The sequence below is a fragment of the Rissa tridactyla genome, chromosome Z, assembly GCF_028500815.1.
Source record: "Rissa tridactyla isolate bRisTri1 chromosome Z, bRisTri1.patW.cur.20221130, whole genome shotgun sequence".
Taxonomy (NCBI): domain Eukaryota; kingdom Metazoa; phylum Chordata; class Aves; order Charadriiformes; family Laridae; genus Rissa; species Rissa tridactyla.
In genome coordinates this window covers 58931782-58954068 of record NC_071497.1, presented here as the reverse complement: position 1 = coordinate 58954068, position 22287 = coordinate 58931782, and the positions used below count along the sequence as shown (strand labels likewise).

At 38.8% G+C, this 22287-nt stretch overlaps 1 protein-coding gene across 2 annotated transcripts in view; it reads left to right on the top strand.

Annotated features, from left to right (window-relative positions):
• Positions 1 to 1120: 1120 nt before the first annotated feature.
• Positions 1121 to 22287, top strand: part of ZNF366 (zinc finger protein 366) — a 35323-nt gene continuing 14156 nt past the window's right edge. Inside the window, exons 1-3 of one of the 2 annotated variants that reach the window (XM_054186237.1) lie at positions 1121 to 1277; positions 16869 to 16938; positions 19239 to 20566. In XM_054186237.1, coding sequence (XP_054042212.1) covers positions 19268 to 20566 — 1299 coding nt within the window. In that variant the 5' untranslated portion in view covers positions 1121 to 1277; positions 16869 to 16938; positions 19239 to 19267. Of the gene's footprint in view, positions 1278 to 1309; positions 2518 to 16868; positions 16939 to 19238; positions 20567 to 22287 lie in introns of those variants that run through there. The other variant, XM_054186239.1, reaches the window with a different exon arrangement.

Sequence of the window (22287 nt, the reverse complement as noted above, 5' to 3'; positions counted from 1 at the left end):
GTTAACACTGGACTTACAGCAATAAATCAATTTACTTCAACAGCATTCATCTAGCTATTGCTCCCAGAGCAAAGTCTGGATGCGCAGTTTATAGGAAAGGGCCATTTGAAATGGCTTTTTGTTTTATACCTTTCAGAGAACTCAACCCTGAATTGCTTGTTGATGAGCAGCCTCATCTTCAGTACCAAATTACAAGAGTAACTGAAAACGCAGCCCCAGCGACAGTGTGAAGGTGTTTACTGGCAAGAATATTAGAATGAAAGAAAATTAGTGGGAAAAGAAAAAGGGAGCATCTAATCACTGTAAGTGGACTTCAGATGATAGATAGAGTTAGGGGAAAATGTACAAGCAAACAAAACCACAGCAGAGCACAATGGACTAAACTTATCCCAAGTATAACTACAGGCAGCTGGCCAGTATCTGGTTGTCAAAATATGTTTAATGGGGAAAGAAAGAAACAAAATAAAATATAAAATCTGTCCTAGAACACAGCACATTGTTTTTGTTTGGATAAATCAAGATGCCTTCTATAGTGCAATTCTTTGAGATAAGTTACTTCGACTCCAATATCAAGCTATGATTCTCACCATTTTTGTGCCCTGTTTCATCCCTCTTTATATTTCACAGCATTCTATAAATATCTTATGTGCTATTTGCTTGTGATCAGAGTAAAGAGGGGTTTTAGGAATTTTTGTACGTATATCACCATGGAAACAAGATACTTGTATACATCTATGATTGCTCCTTCTCTAGAGTAAAAGCCTGCATTATCTGTGCAAACTTATGGCTAATTGTTCTGCATAAGATATGGGTGTCTTATTCCTACTCACTACTTCGGAAATTCATTTGTTTTAATGTAGTTGCACATAGCAAGCTATAAAGTAGGTTTTATGAACCCAATAACACAGATATAATACTTGAGGAATTCCTTCTGGTTTGGATATATTTATTTTTCCAAACATTTTGTTTGAGAGAAAATGAGATTGCTATCTGCTGTTTCCTTATTTTTTTGCAGGAAAGCAAAGGGTTGTTGACTTCCTCTCCCCTCCCTTCCTTCCTTCTTTCTGAAGGTACTGTACTCATCTGAAAAAAAGAGAACGAAATGATTGTTCCTGTTCTCTTTCTTAAGTCATTTGAAACACTGTCCCTGCTAGTTTTCTAAGTTTACTGCAATCTCTGCACGGGGGGAGGGAGAGAGAGGGAGAGAGAGACAGAGATTACCAACATGAGTGCAGGTAGAGAGTTTAGGGCAAGACTCCTTCCAGCTTCAACAACTGGTAAGTTAAGTAAAAATGCTTTTATGGTTAACTCTTTAGAACTGCAATGTATATGCTTTTGTATTAAGACAAGGCATTAATCAGATACACACTTAACTGGTAAAAAGATAATAACCGTATGCATTGAGAAGCAGTATATTTACGCTATAGATGCCTATAGTCTGGTTTTTAGATACTCGTGGTAATAGCATACAGTTTAACCAATGCAGACAAGAAAGCGTTTTCCAGTGAGTCTGATAATATTCATAACATAATCTGCTGTGATTTTGCATGTGTGGCTTCTGCTACCAGAATCTTGTTACAGGCTTCACTAATTTTTTCCTGAATATTTCAGCAAGATTCACTGGGCCATTGCTGAAATAAAGAGAGAAGCTGTGTCATATGCAAATTGATGTATTTCTTATATCATCTGCCACTACTGAAGTCTGCTCCAACCCACCAACCTGTGCTATAATGGGAGAAGAATTACTAGGCTTTTTTTCCCTTCAAACCTTATTGTGTTTATGATTACACATGTTTATCTCTACTCATCTGTGTATATGATCAGTCTAGGAACAGTGACATTTAAGACATGATAGTTACAGGTTGTCACTTGAAAAAAATAGAAAAAGTTCATGTTGTGTAGTATATAACAACACAAAGGCTGATCACCAGCATCAGTAATAGGATGTACTCAAATGTTTATTTGTTGTTTCCACTGTTGTAGATACCAATAGTATTTTTCATGTTGGGCATAAATGTATCAGAAGTGGTGAGTAAAATGAGGGATTGAATGCAAGAGTATGTTTCAAATATTGGAAGAGACAAATCCTCCCCCATGCTTTTATAAAAGCAGAATGCAGAGGTGAGGGGAAGAATTAGGACAGGTGTCCATTTGTCTGCAGGAGGAGAGTTGGTCGTCTTCTGATCCAGTATTTCCTTAACTTGTTGCTCTCTGAAGTGCAGGGTCCTCTGTAGGATGCCCGGAGCCTGGATAGAGCAGCTCCAAATGGCGGGCCGGCATCACCGAAGGCTGGCAGGCAGCTCAAGCTGTCCTGCTCTCACTCCCACTCCCATTCCCATTCCCACTCCCGCTCCCGCTCCTGCTCCCACCGGGGCACCTGGGCTGCGCTTCCTCCCCGGACAGCCCTCTGCTCCCACCAACTAGTGGAAAGAATTTTCTTCCACCTCTATCTGCTGTCTCTCTGCAAATTTTTCCATAGGAAGGAGTGATCTACCCCAAATTCAGCCCGATTTCTGGGTAAGTTGTAGATTCCCTTCGCTTTGGGAGCAGCAGATGGGTTCTGCCAAAGGAGGTGGAAATACCTTGTTTTTTGAACTCTGTAGCTTAACGTTGCACCTCGGTCTAGTTTGGTACCAATTATTAGGTTTATTTCATTATACTTAACTCACAAAGAATCCTCTGCTAATAGAAAGTAAATGCCAGATGTTGCCATGAAAACCGCTTGCCACATCTTTCGCTCAGGATACCTGGGTTTATGTTTTACGTGACTAAATACTGATTCATATTACAGAGGTGATTTGGACAGCTATTCTGACAGTTACATGCCAAACATCTGGAAAACTACTTTTTAATTCAAGTGAAAAGTAGAGGAGTCTCCTAAACATTAAAAAAATACCTAAGCTCTGTATTTGTAGTGGTATTTTGCTCTAATTGTGGAGTGTTAGTCTGGATTGCAATCACCTGTGAGTTTTGATCTGGTTAGTTCAGAAGTTCAGTTTACGATGTAGGTAAGAGCCAGTTGCAGCCTTTAGTTACAGATTTTGCTTCTGAAGATACTAAATATTAATGTATTCTTGATTTGGGCCATTTATAAGATAGATTCTTTCTCTGACAGACTGTCTGAAATACATAAAGAAGAATATGTGTCTCCATAGTATATATTCATAGTAGGGGGCCAAAAGCAGTACGTGCTACTTGTAAACCCATTCCCCAATAACAACTACACAGAAAAAGCAGTTTTAAAGGAATGCTTAATAACTTGACGGTAAAAAATAGACCTTGAATTTTGAAATTCATTCTTAAATTTCACCTATCAGGTTTACTTTTCCTTCAAATAATGCATCTTTGCAATCATTTGGAATTTTCTTCTTTTCACATGGTGTAATTTATTGCTGGGATAAGTGTAACATGATTTAGTATAGTGGTAATTTGTAACACTACTAATATCTTTCTCGAAGTGTCAGGAATAGGAGATTTTCAGCTGATGTGTTATCCTTATCCTACACTGATGAGATATTTACAAGCAGAGAAGGGTAAAGTCCGAGGCTGGATTGAGTACAGATCTACTACCAGCTTATGGCACAAATTAAATGTTTGTGAAATGAATTTTCAGTTTTTCACCCCACCATTGTAAAAAAATAATAAAAATTGAAGCAATAAGCCAAGAACAAAAAGAGAGAGGGTCTGTTTATTTTGCTTAAAGTCGTATTGCTTCTATTGCTAAAAGCCATATGTATGTATATAGCATACATAAGTAAAAGGTCAGTCAGAGTTTATATTCTCCCAGAGAATTCTTTAAAGTTATTATTTCCATTTGATATGTTCTCAATTATAATGGAACAAAATACAGACAGATTTTGCTTTTGTTCTGAAAAATAAAAACTAAACTACACCAATGACAGCAAAGATGTTACAGAATCAAGTTGTAGCCCGCAGACATTCCAAGTTAACAGGTCTGATTCAAAAAGCCTAGAAACTGATAGGAGTCTTTCTGCAAATGTCAACTGACGTTTTATATTTAGGACCAGCTTCTTTAATGGTGAAAACTGTTGAGAATGTGAGTTTGCGATACAGAAGAGTAACACTGAGTTACATTCCTAGTAACATTTTGGCATCTCTAATATAGATTTTTGACCAGCAGATAATTTGAATCTTTGAATTTTAAGGAGTTCTGAATTGTTTTCACATTCTTTTAAACAAGCACATCAATAAGAGCCTTGCATTAGGACTATCTGGATGTAGAGCAGATACTGGTGGACTGAGAGGCAAAATGTGCATCTCACAGATGAATATATTGGCATGTTTTTAGGTGCCATTTCTAGTAGCGCCAGATAGATATTCAGGATTTAGAATGGGAGAAGCACAGGGGGGTGAATCAGTGTAGCAACCCAAGATAAGTCTCGTATACAGAGGCAGGAGAGCATGGATTACCCCAGATAGCACTTATATTGCTTCCAGTCTTTGATATTACAAAGCCTCAATGATGCAGAAAGGCATCTGTCTGAATGGACCACTCCATTCAGCCAGTTGTCTCTGCAGAACACCACCCCCAGAAACAAAAGCTGTAAAGGCTGCATAAGGTAATAATTTTTTTCTGTAGCCATGGTTTAAGGATACAACTCAGGCAAAGGGGTGTAAGGAAAAGTAGCTTCTTATTCATTCATAAGAAATGATCCATAGCTTTTGAGCACTAATGCATGTTTCCCAGAAGTAATTAATCCAATGAAACAAACTGCTTCTTCAAACAGACCTTAGACTACTACATACAGTTATAAAAATGTTCATTTGTTTGAGGGACTAATTTTATACCCCAACCGATTTTTAAAAATAGGTCACCTGTTAAAAGCAAATGAGCATTTTCTTCTTAAATGCAGTAGTTTTCCCCATTCTAATTTACCATCCCAGAAGACCACTGAAAGGGAAGGAAAGTCAACTTGGAAAAGAAAGAATTATAGAGAGACAAATAATGTGAAGCCTCTAAAAAGAAAGAAACAAGTCTGGAAAAAAATTTCCCTGGGGTTATCTTCTTTCTGCTGAAAGGCTGATATTCCGAAACTGAGACTACAACTCTCTATTGCTGTTAAAATGCAGTAGAATTTTATGGATGATATTCACATTTTCATGCAGTGAAGAAGCCTAAGTTAATACTTATTGGTTATTTGAAACACGTATTGAACTGCATGCTGGATGTCTGATTTTTCTTTATGTCCGTCTGGCGGGGACTAGTCCTTCTTGCCTGCCTTCTAAAATACTAATGATCCAATGAAAAATATTATTTAATCTTTGTTTAAGTCCCTTCCAAACTTAATATGTGTGTGACTTGCTTTTGTAAAACAAATGGTTTCATACTAGTTTTACCCTGATCTTGATTAGCAAATCGCAGTATTTTCCTTCTATATCAACAATGCTTAATGTATTGTAAAGAATTCTGATGTCACTGGAAGTAATTAAGCTAAGTAATCATATATTAAAAGAAAATGTTTTCGTGCTCTGAAGGTTACGGGAAGAAATTATGTGAATAGCTGTGGTTTTTTTTTACCTTCACTCCTTATTTCCTGCCTTGTATGTTGGAAAAACACGTTATTAATTATTTGAATGAAGAAAAAAAATATTACTTTCTCTTCCCTCTCTCTTCTACTGTGAAAGCTAAAGCACTGACACATTTTCCTTCTACTTTGTGGGTGTGCATGAATTCATGTCATTTAAAAGAAAAAACTTAGGACAAAAAGTGTGTTTCCTGAAAACCTATTTTCCCTTTGCCAATATTCATAAAAAGTAAAGCTGGAAACATCCAACTTTCTGGCTGCTTATGCTCATTAGCAGCACTGGAATTCAGAGAACACTGGAAAAATACAAATGTCCACTGAATCTGAAGGTTCATTTAATTGCAAAAGCTACAAGGTAAACTGAGTCTCATCCATTGATAACATCACGTTTTGCTAAAGAATTGGAGATAGGTGCAACTGATTTGAAATTGCAAGCAAGGCTATGAGAAGCGTTATAGATTTTTAGCTGTTATTCTTAGATGATGCTGTACTACAAGGAATACTAATGCACAGCAAGCAGGCATTGCTCCTGTGTCTGGAGGCCCGATGAAGAATAGAAACCCCCTCATTTCTCTGTGTGGAAAGAATTTCACAGGGAGGTGTTCCCAGGGTGGAGGAGCAGGTGTGGTGACTCTGGGATGGGAACATGCGGCTTTGCCCCTTCTCGGCGAGCAGCTTACCCTGACACCAGGCCCTCTGATAACCCGCAAATGTGTTGGCTGGGAGGGACAAGATGACTTCCAGTCTTCCTCTTCACTGGTTTAACAAACCAGCTGTTCCTGACTGTGCAAGAGCCACTTATGCTTCGGTCTTCTCTCGTTAGGATTGCAGTGTAACTGTTAGACTCTTTTTGCAGTGATGAAAGACCTTTTGTTTTGTGTAAGGCTCTATGCTGGATCTGCTACTAAAGACTTTGTAAACTGGAGAACAGTATGTGCTCTTACCAACACCTGATACACTAGATTTAAACCAAACTTGAATATACCTAGTCTAAAGATATCCAGGAAGAACACATCGGAATACAGTTATGATTTCAGGTTTAGTCCTCTCTCTGAGGTTCTTTCTAAAGTAAGTAGCATTTCAGCCTGATGTTTTGGCTGCAGGTAAAACTTACTTAAAGTATTATTTGAAAAGAAGGTGTCTCTCATACAGTACTTCCAGGTAGCATGATATTTGTCTACCTGTCTACTTTTTCTTAAAAAGTATTTAGAATACATGTGTAATGAAAACAATACCAGGAGGTGAAAAGGGATGACCTGTTTTTAGAGCATCTCTCAGCTCCAAAGGAACAGCAGAACTTGTTTGAACCATCTGGTAGGCACCAGCTCACGCTGGGTTGGTTCCCGAATGCAGGTTGATGAAGCTACAGAGAGTGTCCTCTATTTGTCCAAAACTACTGTCCTGTGATAGGAATTCCAAAAAACTGTAGAAGACCTCCTGGAAGACCAAGTAGGCAACAATGTGCTTGGAAGTTTACCAGCAACTAAACCCATCTGTTTATAAAGGTGCAGGAAAATATTTTTCCCGTAGCACCATGGCAAGGAATCACACCGGCACGAGTGTTATATCAAATAGTTTTTCCGCATAATGCTGCACTCACAATATGAAGTCATCAAGGTTTCCAGAATAATTTTATATGTCTGTAGGTAGCATTTTACCTACTTACGAGGATGCTATGGAAGCAGTCACATGCATCAGAGAAATTGTGCCGACTGACTCCTCTTCCATATCTCCTCTTCCCTCTGCCAGAAAAAATCAAAATTAATAAAAATTAAGCCTTATGATCCCAAATACATTAATTTCTTTTTTTCATGTCCCACAAAAAGGGACCCCTCCCTAATCCTAAACCACAGGTAAAGAAATGCAATTGAACAGATATTACTAGATTCTGTAGGCAAATGATCAAGGCTCAGAATTCCCTCTATTGACTGCAGTGAAGATTTTCACCAGCTCATTCACTACTGGACACAAAAAAATGCGTGAACAGGCACTCAGTGGAAGGCACCCAACGTGGTTAGGACAGTAAATCAGAACAGGATTCACACAACTCTTTCTTTTTTCTCTGGGTAATGTCCCTCTGCCCATACCACAGACTTGTCTGCTATTCATCCCAAAACACAGCAGTAATTTCTACCAAATCTTCCAGATTTTTGTACGTGGCACTTGGCATTTTTCCAGGGAAAAAGCCCTGAATAGAACGATTAGGAAGGATTGAGAGAAAGAGTTCTTTTAATATATAAGTCTTTTTTTACAAAACTTCTTTTTGTATTGCTGGTTGGCTACTCTTAGTCATGGGGTAGAGTCACAGTGGTTTGATGATTTTTTTTTTTATTGTTTCTTTTTTCTTGTGATGAAAATCTGAACTGAGTTGTTATCCAGAACTAGCCTTTGGCATCACTAACAGAAGACGTAGTACTAGAGTGGTTTGGGAAATGTTCGAATTTCAGATTTCAAGTGAGTTTCTTCTCACTTTCTCTCTTTTTTTTTTTTTTTGGCAAAAAAAATAATTTCTAAATTCTTATTTGTTTGTAACTCTAGTGTCTGTTCCAGTATCTGCTGATGACATTTGGCTAAGTCTGAGCTGCCATTCCCACTCCGTATGCTAGTTTATTGAATTCAGTAAAACTGGCATTTTAAAGCTGTTTCAGTTTTAAATAATTAACCTCAAGAATTTCTCCCTGTTAGTTAATTTACATAGAGACTTGTTTCCCAGTTGATCAAAATCACAGAAGCAATATCAAATTTATATTAAATTTAAGACCTTCTTCAGTTGTGGCAACAAACTAATTATTATTTTTAAAACTTTCTAGAAGTTAACAAAATAATATGCAGGATGCATTTTGGGATCAGAGAAGGAATGCATTTGATTTTTGCTGTTCAATCAAGGACAAGGTTCAAGTTTGGCATCACACGTGGAGGGTAAAGTCAGAGGGCAAGTTATCTTTGCAGACTCTTCAGATGATCAGTCAAAAGTGCCATTTTATGCTGGAACTGAAGACCTAAGCACATTTTGTTTTAAACAAAATAAACTGATTTTAAAAAATGAAACCTCATTTGAATGCAATTGTGAGACGTAAGTGAAGGTGATAATTTTTCTGAACGATAAAGACACATGCAGCATGGTTTCAATGCTTTAACACAGATTTTATGCTCTGGCAGTCTGGAAAGCAGTGCTCCCTAATTCCAGTGCAGACATATCAAAAGTAGTTTCCTCCAATGCCCCAGTAAACAGCCATTTTTAACTCTGTCTCATTGCTCATGTTTCCTAATTTTTTTTCTATTTGGGTATTAACTGAATAAACACAGTGGTGTCCTAGGAATGGCACTTACATCTCTAATTCCTTTGCTATGTTTCCTATTGAACTTCTGTTCAGAGGGAAATGCCTAAGTCACTACTGAACCAGCTTAATTGCAAGTGAGTAATAGAGGTTAATAGGGATTAATCAGTCTTTTCAGCCAAGCAGCTTTTCCAGCAAGAATTCTGGTCAAATTTCAGCTGAAATCAAATTTATTCATCTTTCCTAAATGATTAGGAAAACATCATCTGTTAATTGCTTTTAATGAACTGAACACCAAGAGAAGTGTCCAGTAACAGATATACTTTTCCTAATTCTGTCAGTTTCTGGATGAAATCCTCTTCTTTCAGTTCCTATAGGATATAGCATATCTTACTGGAACACACGATACCTACCACTTCAGTAACCTTCAGTTTCACTATGAGTTTTGAATTATGTGAAACAAAGAACTGAATGCAAAATACATACAAAAAGCAGTGGTCCTGCTGAAAACTAATAATACCGCCCCATGTTTAATAAAAGTAGATTTTCGTTTAAAAACTAATCTGTTTTGGAGCCTTTATATGAAAACTCTCCCATATAAGCCCCTCTTTGAGCACACGTGCTCATTTTGCCTGGTACTTTCTTTTTTGAGATACCTGTTGCTTTCCACAGGCAATGCTCAGAAAGTGCAATTAACTGCTAATGGTGTAGGAGGGTGCCAGTGGACTTGAAGAACCAAGGCTGAAGGTGGCCCTTAGCTACCCTTTAAGATAACAAAGTGATGGCAGAAGATCAGACCATCTCTCTGGCCTCCATAGAGGTGATAACAACACTGGGATTACAGTAGGAAGGAAAGCTCAATCTATTTCCTTTTTAAAGGTCATGAATGCCAGTGAAAGGTTTACTTTCAAAACAACAGCTTGAGCAGGACAGCATGAGGGTTATGGAAGGGCATGCTTTTTTGATCATTCTAATTTTGGGTGTTCTGCATAGCTCTGCTATTTGTTTTAAAACAATACTACTGTACACCTCAAAACCCCTCTGTCTCTGCTTCACTCTATAGTGTTAGATGGTTGTGCTTTGTAGATGGAAAGATTATGTCTTAAGTGTTCTTTCGGGGACTACACACTCTATTCAATGTTACTATTTTACTGCCGGATTCTTCCTTGTACTTATATTATTTTTCTGTTCTTCTGTTCATCTTGTCTCATAATGTCTGTATGGTAAGCAAAAAAAAATCCTAAAACTGTATTAGTGTTGTTAGATAATTTTCCAGAGGAAAAACTATTTAATCCATAGGATTCCTATGGTGCCAAAAATGTACTATTTCAATTTGCAGGGGCAGATAGGGAAGTAGACAGGAAACAAGGATGGAGCGATAGGACTTCTATAAACAGTGATTAAAATGACTCCACATACTTTATAAAGGCAGGGGCACATCCATGGTTCCAGCTGCTGACATGAGAGCTCCTTATCCACTTAAGAAAAGGAAGAAATTTTTCTTATTTACATCACCTCATAACAGGCAAATCCCAAATCTTGTTCTCAGTGACACCTCAGATTTTCCATAATGGTTTCAGTACAACATGGATGATGCCAGGGAGAGAATTAGGACAGTTACTTAGGATGAACTACTGCCATTGTTTCACTGAGTAATTAACTGAGCTGGCCAATCCATCGTTAATTCCTATAACCAGTGAGGGCAGGATCAAATTGCATTTCCACACAGTTTGCTGGCACCAGTTAAACTGCACATTTGAAGCTCTACTACTGTATGTGTTGCCGATGTCACCATCATGTCCAATCTGGCCTTGTCAGCCCTGAACTCTGGGCAGGGTCTGGAAATTCAGTATACCTGTGCCCAAATGCTCTTGGGTCAGGACAGAGGCCGCTGCCTAGAGATTTGGTGGGGAGATGGAAAGTGGGTCACGAATGGAATAACCTACAGTACACATGAATTTCAGGGGACTTTAAGGAGAAGAAATAGAAGTGTTTCAGGGAGATGTAGATTGAGAAGAGCGTAGATGGGCATCTGTCCTCCTGCACAGTGCAGCTCTCACTGCCCTGGCTCCTCTCTGAATCTCTAGGTGTGCAAGATGCTCCACCAAAACACCCAGAGATATCCCACTTCCCCAGGACGCAGTACCTATCTCCATATGCCCCTCAGACCCCAAGGAACAGTTATCTTTGGATTTTTGTATTAAATAACTTTTATCCACATTCGTCATCCATGGAATAGGGAAAAATCAGAATGCAACATCTTTGGATGAGGAAATCTGAGTCATAGAAAGCTGGAGGCCTGAAGACCATGCGGGAAAGTTGTCATGATACTCTTTCCTATTTCTTGTATTCTTCAGAAGACCAGTATCTTGGGTTAGCTGCACTACTAGCCTGAGCTGATATGTCTGGTTTTACATCCTCCAGTACCTCACCAGCAGCTCTGTTTCAGGCTATAATTAGCATGTTTCTGTGGAGGGAAAGGCGAGAGGCAGGGCCAGAGCCCACCGTGTTGTGGGCAGATGGGGCAGAGCTGTGCTGTAGACACAGAGGCAGAGATCTGCCAGCCAACGCCTGTTCCCTCTCCCCTTCCTCCCCACCCCAAAGCAGCCTTGAATTCCCTGCTGGTACTAGAGAATCAGGCAGCTGGAGGAATAATCTGCTGTGCCTTGCAGGCTCCCACCATGTGTAGCTGTGGTCTGGGGGGGGTGTTGTGTAAACAGATAACACTTCAGAGCACGTGAACTTAACATCCACTTTGTTATCCAGGTTACCTATGTGTTGCTGACCATTTTAGTAGATAGAATAGAGAAGCAGAGAGGGAATGAACCACAGATGGAATAGAGAAGTGAAGTGGAAAGAAAACATAAGAGAAGAACTAAGAAAACTCACAAAGAGGAAGAAAAAAGGAAAAAAGGAGAAAAGAGGACAAGAAAAGGAGAAATAAAGAGCCAAACCAGCAGCAAGCCTAAACTGTACTCAAAGGGGATTTCATATGTACATTGAGATGATGATGGATGTTCCATGAGGCTAAAGTACTGCTAGGGCCATTACCGATAAGGCCCTATTGCAGACATTGATTGGTTAACACAGGCATGCTGCTCTGTGACCTCCACCCAACTGTCTTGTTAGGCAACAGAATAGTAGTGAAAATGATTGCAAAGGCTTTGCTAAACTAAGGTCAAAGCACACACAAAAGCAATGTGAGGGATTGTAAACCATTTTGCTAAACCGAGAACACCAGGCATTTTTTTTTTTTAATCTAATCATTGCCACCATTGAAAAGCAAATTATGCTATAAACCACTCTATAAGCACATCTGATGCCACAAACAGTGCCCCAGCTTTGGCAGTGTGTGTGGTGGGACTGCTCCAAACTTTCAACAGAGGAAATCTCAGAATCTAGTTTAACTCTTTCAAAAATTATTAAAACAAAAATGGACTGTAAGTTATGGAAAAGTGAATGTGCATTCACTCTGATACTATTTTAAGCATTTTCTCTCTTACAAGAAATACCAAAGTAACTAGACTCCTATAAAAGTTCGCATAGTGTCTTGTTCCCTGAAAACTGAGCACAAAACCAAGTTACACATATATTGAAGATAATTCCAAAAGCCACTCTAGTGGCAGTGCAAGCAAATGGGTATGTTTCCTACACTTTTTTATTTCCCAGCTAATATAAAACAAAAATGATGTAAGTTAAAATGTTAAAATTTGGGAATAACGAAGACAACACAGGGAGGGTATTTCTATTGCAGAGTTTTCTGAGAGAAGACCCATTTCTTTACATTGGTGTCATCTCGCAGACAATATTAATGCAGCTACACTACATAGGGAAACCCCCAAAGCAGAAGGAATATCTAAAATGATCAAACTTCAAACATGAAGCAAAGAAGACATGCCGTAACGGCCAGTGAAGGAAAAAAATTTTGAAAAATCTTTGAAAGTTCATTGCTTGTTGCATCTGTTTACTGTGTCCTGTTAAGCTGTTTAAATGTGTCAGATTTTTAGTCAATTAAGTTTCTTAGGTGTGTTATTGTATGATTTCCATTAAGTTTGTCTGCAAAAGTTACCATCTGCTAACATATTGTCTTAGGACATAAGTTATTTTTTTCCATATGTGTGCAATACAGTTGTCAAAAGTATCAAATTTTGGTCATGGCATAGACGGGTTCATATCTCATTGGGCAACAGAAGCCATAACAAATAATAAGGAAAATTGTGAAGGATTAGTTTCAGAGTTTATTAGAAATCTTTCCATAAGCCTTAGTGAGCTCTGATTATGCCCTGGGAAGAGTTACCAAGGTTACCAGTTTTCCTTATCAAGCATTTGCTGAGAAAAAAACCACATTTGTTGATGGAAAGAAGAAGTTTTATCCTGAAGCCTGACACCAGCAGATGAAGGTAATTTCCCAGGGAGAAGTGAAAAGACACCAAGCTCCTCACTACTATCATACTAATGTAGGAAGAAAAAACCTGATCTCGTCCACTTCTTGTTTTCAGTCATTCCAGATCATTTTCATGAACAGTTGTTTACTTGTTTCCAATTCCAATTCTGTTAAAGATGGTAATCCAAAAAGAGAAGAGAAATATTTATGGCAATATCTTTATCTTGATAGTGTTTTCCATTTAGGCAGTCACATCTGTCTAATAAATGGCACGAGACAAAAGCCTTATCTCAGAAGACAATTAAGCTGATAGTTAAATCATAGATTTAGTTTGACACCAGGTCTACATGCATGTGAGAGAGAGAAGAAGTGTTTTTAGAAGTGGTATTGGAAAAGACTTGACTAAACTCCACAAGCCTATTATTTCCAGCTCAGGCCTGTTTTTTTTTAAGGCTTCCCCAACATTTGAGTCTTCCGAATCAGTATCTGCACTCATTGATTTTGGATACTTTCCATAAATCCATGTTTATTTTTGCAAAGTAGTCCAAATGTCTGTCTTCTCTAGGCTCCACACTGTGGCAGAAAAAGTGGTGCCTTCATTTAAAATGTAAATCATCCTTTAGGTTATCTTCAAATAATGTAGCATAAGGACTTCAAGGCTGATTTGGGTCTATTAACATATACTCAGTTTATATCTAACATGTACTCAGTTTATGTCCATAAAACATAACATACACTCACTATATGTTAATGGAGTCCATTTTTCAAATTCTTGTGCTTGAAGTGTGGATATTTATACTTGGAGAACATGGGTGGAAAACACACTTTGCCTGGACTTCTCTAAAGGAAAAGAGAGTAGGGTTGACACTGATTTTAAAGACACACTGGTATGGATTTCAACGTGTTCTTTTCCCTTCTACCCTCCTCTAATGACTGTAGTCACTCAAGCCTGGACTAAATAAAGTGCCTTAATTTGAAAAAAAAATACAATAATCCATTATTGAATAACAATGGCAATTTGAACCAATATATAGTGAGCCTAGTATTGAAATAATTCTAAACCTTTTGAGCATATTTAGAATTTCTGCATCATTCACCAAGGCAGCACCTACAAACAAAAATCTGACTGTACAAATGACAAGCAGGTGCACAGATTTTACAGAAATGGGACATTGTTATAATCTAGTCCAACTTTTTACTCAAGGGAGGCCGTAAACCCAACAAAATGGACAAGGTTCACTTGAAAACTACAGGTTAAAAACATCTACATGATTGTTTTCCAGCACTCCAAAATTATGAAATTCCCAATAGAAAAGGAAATGGGGAACAGCATGACTTCACTCACACACTGGAGGCAGCAGAAAGGAAGTGGAAGAGAAAGAAAAAAGGGGCTTATGAAGGGTTCTTGCTGCCATTGAGTTAAACTAGCAGGGAGAATGGTAAGGAGGGATCAGAACTAACTGAAAATACTTGGTTACCAGTAACGGATACATTCTTTTTTGTACAGGTATTCCTGGCATTTTCAAAGTCTGACAAATAGCTCAAAGCAGTGTAGATTTGGTAGGGAAGGCTGCTTTGCTGCTGAAATGAGATTATCATGGTAAAGCCCCTTTGGTCACATCCTGAGACTGATGCAAGTTTTAGACGAAAAGCAAATGACTGAAAACCAAGTAAAGGATTTGGTTCTTAGTTTAACAGCTGTATGACTTAATACATTTAAACCCAAAACCTATTTGGAAGTGTGCACTGAATGAAGGAGATCCTATGAAACCTATTAAGATAACCATAAATTATAATAGCAGTTTACAAAACTCAGTGTTTGAAAAAAACCCAGCCGGTTGTTCAATGAGGCTGAAGCTCTCCAACTCTCAACTTTAGCTCAAAGAATGTAATACTGTCTCATTTGTCACTAATCCTCACCAGATCCAACTCAAAAACAGATGTTAGATTTAATCTTTCCTTAGAGATGTCAATATTTCAGGAGCCAAGAGGAGGGCAGAAATGCGCTCTTACAGGGCATGGTTTCTACAGTCATACATGCTCAATTGAACGTGCAATTTTTCTTCCATCAGAGAAAAGCTGTTCAGCCTATTCAGCCACCTTTAGGCTTCCTACATTTTCCTCTGTTTCATCTTCTTCTGAAATAGCAAACGCAAGTGCAAACTTCCTAGTGAAGTAGCCCATTTTCCTTTGTCAAAGGGTACATATCAATTTCACTCATCTTGGTCTCATCATTGGTTTTATCTTTGTCTCATCTGGTTTTATCATTGTGTTGCCCAAAGACAAAATCAGAACAGTAGTAGTCAGTGCTGAAGTTTGAGAATCTTCATAACCTCACATTTGTATGGTTGGGCTTATTATTAGTCTACAGACAGAAGGCACTTTCAGACAGGAAGCAGAATCTTGGTTCTACTGAAGTCTAAAGAAAATTTGCTGTTGACTTCAGTACAGAATATTAACTGGAGACTGTAACAGTGCATATGCATGTAGAGTGAATAGCATGATTTACATGCTTTTTAAAATCCTTTGTCTGTAGAAATACGATGAGTGGAGTGGAAATGAGAAAGTAAATTGTGATTCATATTTTGTATTAAACTCTCTTCCTCCTTCATGGAAGTTAACTCAACAACATTAGTAGCTGCTGCATAGATATTCTATTTTGGAAATACCTCAACAGCTATCTGAACTCACTAACTCACTGTAGCCTTTCTTTTTTTTTTTTTTTTTTTTAAAAAAGTCAAAGAAAGAGTTTATTTGTTGTTCTGTTTTTCAAAATAGTGTGTTTCCAAATATACTTATTTACATAAAGAAAGGAACCGTGAGGATGCTTGTCTTTTCTAAAGAAATTAACTTTTTAATAAGCTTGGGAGTGATAGGTTTAGGGTTTTTTTATGTTTAAGTGCCAATACAGCATGGAAATCTCTGTCTCAGTGAGATTTCCAGATTAAGTTTTCAAAACCGAGGAGCTGAAATACTACTGATAAAAGCTAGAGTTGTTAATGTCTATCCAGGTTTAAACTAACCTCAGTGTTTAGAATCACACACCGCTGTGCTATGTAGCATAACATTTTAAATACTAAGTGCTGAAGAAAGAAACAATTTTTAAAGTGCTTATATGGGAAACCCAAAAGGTCCCTAGGAGATATTTAAAACAAAAATTCTTCAATTCATCCCCCCTTAATTATTGTTGAGTATTAAAATGAGATCAGCTACTCCAGAGTCAGATAAAACAAAAATATTGTGGAACTGTGCTATTAAAGCTTTAGAGTTCACTACTGAAGTTATTTAAAGAAGAAAGGACTGCTCCTTAACTATTTCTTGCATGGTGGTCAAATCTGCAGTCTCTTCTAGATATCCTCAGGACTCACATTTTATGGAATTAAATTCCGCTCAAGGTAAAGATCATGCCTCCATTTAAATCAGCATGGGTTTACTACCAACATGAAAGGAGATGAGAAGAGATGCTACATTTAATCTTTAGTCAATTAATTTCTACATCATGGGGTTTGGCAGATTGAAGGGAAAAAAAAAAGCAGCAAGGTGATCCATATTTAGACTGCAAGTTTGTACTTTCCCTCCCCTTTTAGGTGCTCTTCTGTTGGATTATATAGCACCTCTGTGATTATGCTGGTCACTGACTTTAAACATTTTTCTTCGTAGGCTTGGTCCCGTGATGTGTGTAGCCGTGGACGGTGGAATAAACCCATATGATCAGTGAAAGCAGCCAAAGGTTAGTAGTGCAAGGAAATTATTCTTTCTGGTAATTTCAAGCAGTTCTACTGCCTCTGCCTTAACTCCATGTTCCAGAAAGATTGAAATTTTGTGTGGAAGAAGGGAGTAACCGGCAGCCAAGAGACAAGAGAGCAAATAGACACAACTCACTGTCACTTCTATGTATTTTTGGCAGCATTTCAATAATCTAACAAAAGCAGTAAATAACATAGCTGGGTTCCCAATTGCTATGGTCTTTCTGAAGCATTTTATACCCATGTTGCTGGGAAAGAATCAGATACACAAGATGAAAGACATTTGAAGGACAGGGCCTTATTTTGAAGGGAAAAATGCCAACAGGCATATTTTATGTTCAAGTTGTGTGAGTTTGCCTGTGCTTAAAATGAATTTTGGAAAAGAAAGCACACCTTTTTCCCTTTTGGAACGAAGTGGAGTCTTTTTCGTTATTCAGAGGATTCACTTCCCCTTCTCCCTTTTTGATAAGTCAAACCCAAAGAGTCTTCAAGATCCAACTGTTCCTTGTTTTGCCCAGGGAGTTAGAGTGACAAGGAAAGGTAGCAGAATGCATACTCCCTAACAATCCTCTCTGATGGAATGTACACACTTATATAGATTACATACATACACATACGCACACACACACACAAAATACAGTTTGTATATATATAGTGTGTATATATATGTATACCATCACCAATCTAGGCACTAGATTGGAGCTAGGGACTGAAAGTATAATTATTAGGTACTTGTCCCAGTAGTAAGCAGGGGTTTTTAGTCATTTCCACTATCACAGGTGTTTTTTGAATCATCATTTTAGAGTTCCTACAATTTTTGCTTCAATTACTACTCCTTCTTTGTGCATTGATTGATTGTCTAAATTTTCCATCTTAAAGTTTTGTGACTGAGCCTTTGGCTTCACACAGTATCTCAAAGATAATTCCACAGTCTACCCTGGTAGGAGGAAGTGATCTGTTTGCAAGCAGGCTTTTAAGATACCTTCTCTTGTCCACAGCCTAACTAGTTCACAGAGATGTGCTTTTATCTGTCTTTAGAAGCAGGATTATCTAGCACGGAGCTTCCTGAAAAAGAAACAGTAGAGTCTTTAGTAATCCAACCACCTTCATGCTATCCACCCATCATTTCCAAGAACGGTGACATAAATAGCATCGACATGTCACAGATGACAGAGGGAAAATGTGTCTAGTTTTCCAATGTAGCCTCTGCCTCTTTGGGTAGATGCATGTACACAAACACAGACACACACACACATGCAGAAAAGTGCATCCCTCAAGAGGTAAGGCAAAAGGTAGCAGCCTTAATTAAGACGAACCAAAATTCATAACCAATATTTTAGACGAACCCCAAATTCAGGAGAAACTCCCTGTATGATCAGCGGAACACAAAATTTTGCCAGAAGGCAATTATTAATCTGCCTTGTCACACTGTACCATTAGAAAGGCTTGGAGCACTCTTGGGTGTCAATTACTCTGGAGACCTAGGGGGTTGTTGACATTAGTTCTATAATTAGTTTTATAGTGGAGATTTTGCCCACCTGTTTAGAAAAAAAAAAACCCTAGATTAAGTCTATAAAACTGAATGTAATTTGGAGAGTTGTCAAAGGTCTTTCCTCCCCCAAATCTGCCAGGTAAATATCGCTGGGATTAAAACAAAGAAAATAAATTAATCTCCACCTTCTTATTACAATACAAAGTGAGAGAAGCCAGGAAACGGCGCAAAACCTGATGGTACACGGTGTCCTCAGATCACTTGACCATTGTTTTCTCTCACAGCAGCACATGTTAATGATACAAAGAAGTTTAACGTTTTTTGGCTTTGGCTTTTCATGTCACAACCATAATAAATGTGCACATTATTGTTTGTATTGCCATGTCCTTTAGATGCACCGCCAATTTCTAGCGCCAGTGCATGCACAGCCAAGGACAAGACTTTGCCCACAAATAGCCTGGCTGAATTAAATTAAGCAGAAACATCGCCATACAGATTCAGCTGTGAAGTAGCGTGTCATGGTACAGCATGTTTATGTTGCAAAGATGTTGTATGGGCCAAACTTGATTTAAACCACCAGTTCTACCACAGGAAGACCAAAGCTTCTTTGTTCTCCACTAACCAATTTAATTATGTTTTAAAAGGCCTTTGTCTTATTAGGGCCTAAGACGTCCTTAGTTGCATTCAGTTAAAAAAATCCAACAACCTCCAAAACAATAAAACAGACAATAAAACGTTAAAGCCAGGAGAACAGGAAGAAATAAAGAGAACTGGTTTTCTGTTTGTTTTAAGGAATTTGGACAACACATAAAAAATCAAATATGATGAAGAATGAAGAAACGAGTCTTAATGTGGACAGTACCCAAGCCTCTCCCTTCTCCCGCTGCCTGCAGCCTCTAAGCCCAGTTACAAAGCCACACAGAACAACTCCATTTGGTGAAGAATTCAGACCGCACCTCTCACATTTCCGCTATGGTCCTCCTCCTCTTGGAGACATGGAAACATTCCAGGGTTCCTTGGAAGGAGGGTCTCGGAAACGGAAGAGCATGCCAACAAAAATGCCTCCTTCCATCGCTCTTGAGGGTTCCTCATCACCACCAGGCAGACCTGAAGATCACAATGACATAGGCGCTTCCAGTCTCCCCTTGGTTTTCCAACAGCCAGCACAGCCCAAATACAGTTCCCAGATGATCGACCTTTGCAACTTTGGTTTTCAGTTCTACAGAACCCTGGAGCACTTTGGAGCCAAGCCAATTAAGCAAGAACCAGTGAAGCCTAACATCGCATGGCCCAGTAGCCCAGCATTCATGCAGGCTCCTTACCGTTATTACCCTAAAGTCCACCCTGGCTTAATGTTTCCTTTTATTGTGCCACCAAACTTTCATTTCAGGAACCCCTTTCAAATGAAAAGACCTCCAGAGCCACCATTCAGGAGGGCTGAAGTAAAAGAAAGTGGTGAAAATAAACAGAAAGTGGAAAGAGTAGATGTCAACCTTCAGATAGATGACAGTTACTATGTTGATGTTGGGGGTGAACAGAAACGCTGGCAATGTCCCATGTGTGAGAAGTCCTACACATCCAAGTACAATTTGGTGACCCATATCTTGGGGCACAGTGGCATTAAGCCACATGCTTGCACCCGTTGTGGCAAGCTTTTCAAGCAGCTGAGCCACTTGCACACACATATGTTGACACACCAGGGCACTCGGCCACATAAATGCCAGGTGTGCCACAAGGCTTTCACTCAAACCAGTCACCTTAAGAGACACATGATGCAACACAGTGACATCAAGCCTTACAACTGCAGGATCTGTGGCAGAGGCTTTGCCTACCCCAGTGAGCTGAAAGCACATGAGTCTAAGCACGAGAGTGGCCGAGAGAACATTTGTGTGGAGTGTGGTCTGGACTTCCCAACCCTGGCCCAGCTGAAGAGACACTTAACAACCCACCGTGGCCCTATACAGTACAATTGCACTGAATGTGATAAGACCTTCCAGTACCCGAGCCAGCTGCAAAACCACATGATGAAGCACAAAGACATTCGCCCCTACATCTGCACTGAATGTGGCATGGAGTTCGTGCAGCCCCATCACCTCAAACAGCACTCCCTGACTCACAAGGTAAGCCAGCACGGGTTGCGCTCTCACCTTGCATGGGAAGGTAGCACAAGGATTACAGGCTACTGAGGATACACGCTTGTACCTCCTCGAAAAGAAGGTAATTGGTCTGTAGAGCCTCGTGCTGGCCCTTTGCCAGCTGGAGAGTTTTATGCGGAGCAAAAGCAAAAGCCCCAGTGGCGCTGGCAATAGTAGAAGGTGGACTTCTCTGTCAGTCTTCAGAAAGTACACGCAAAACCCACTTTGTGATAAACAGGAATCCAATTAAACCACCTGTATGACTTCCCAAAACTGTATTTGCACCTCTCCGTTTCTAGGTTTTATCTTCAGAATGACCTTCTGTAACATAGCATAATTTTGTAGAGCTGTAAACCCCGCCCCGAAATCTTAACAGAAATTCTCTACTGAAAACCAGCTCTATCGCTTTCTTTAATTGGGAACTGTGTGGATTTGCAATAGACTGTGTGTATGCAGCAAAAGAAAGTATATCATTACTCATCAGATTTTGAATAATCATTGTAATGAGACATTTAGGGAAATAAAAAAAAAAAAAAAACCCCTAAGAAAAACCCCCCTTTGTGCATAAATTATCCAGAATGCCTGTTAATAAAAGTGGACAAGCAGGTCCGTAATCCTAGCCAATTCCTATTAAGTGGCAGTCTTGCCACTGCTGACAGCAATGACAGCAGAGTCAGTTGAGGTTAGGAGTAGGCTTTGGAACACATCCAGAAAAATCACTTTCAAAAATAGGAAAAATATAACTGTTCCATTCAAGAATGTCTGAAATTGGCACATCCACCATTACAAAAATGTTAAGACAAGTCAAAATCCCGCACATTTTATAAAAATTTGCTTCCTGCTTGCCATATTTTCCATTTAACACTTGGATTTTGCCTTTTATTTGAAAAACATTAAAAATACTGAAAGCTACAGCATTTCAGTTCTATAGACACATTTTCTTTTAAAAACCAACAACCTCTACTTCCACATTTGCTTTTTCTTCCTTACTTCATGATTATAGTTTCTGCTCCTTCTGGAGATTCCCTGGTCTTTGGATTTACCATGCAAAATTCTACTAATTTAAGACTTGGTATTTTTTTTTGTTGTCACAGGAAATGCAATGCCCCTGAGCCTTTAGAGAGCTTCTGCTTCTTTGTCCACAGCTGCAGGTGGATTCAGCTGTGAATATAATTAGCCGTACTTAGCTGCCCAAATGCAGCCTCACATCAGACAGGCAGATACTTGAAGCCGCTGTTGGTGTTCACAGTTTAGCTTTGCAATTAACTGTGAAAACCACTGACTGGCACAAAAGTAGAGATTGTTTCAAGTCTTCTTTGTAATGGGAGCCTTCAGGAAGAGTAATTGCTCTCTGCATTTCACTAGTAAATCCTCATTACCTTCAGCAGGTTATACTCAAACTCTCAAAGTGTGTAGTGGTAAATTCATTGGCCTTCATAGCACCTAAATGACTTTTTGAGGAGCTGGCAGTTAGACCACATAGGTGTGAGCAAGAATATTGAATTATGTGTCAGTAAATTGACTGGGTGGCATAAAAGGCACTAGAAATGGTCTGTAAACATCAGAAAAAATGAGATCACTCCATTAGGGTTAGTGCATGTCCCACTAAAAGTGAACAGTTTTTTCTCATCATTGAATGTAACACGTTTATCCTTATTTAGTGACATTGTTAGACTCCTGCTTGGTCACTTCAGATTACTTTCTAT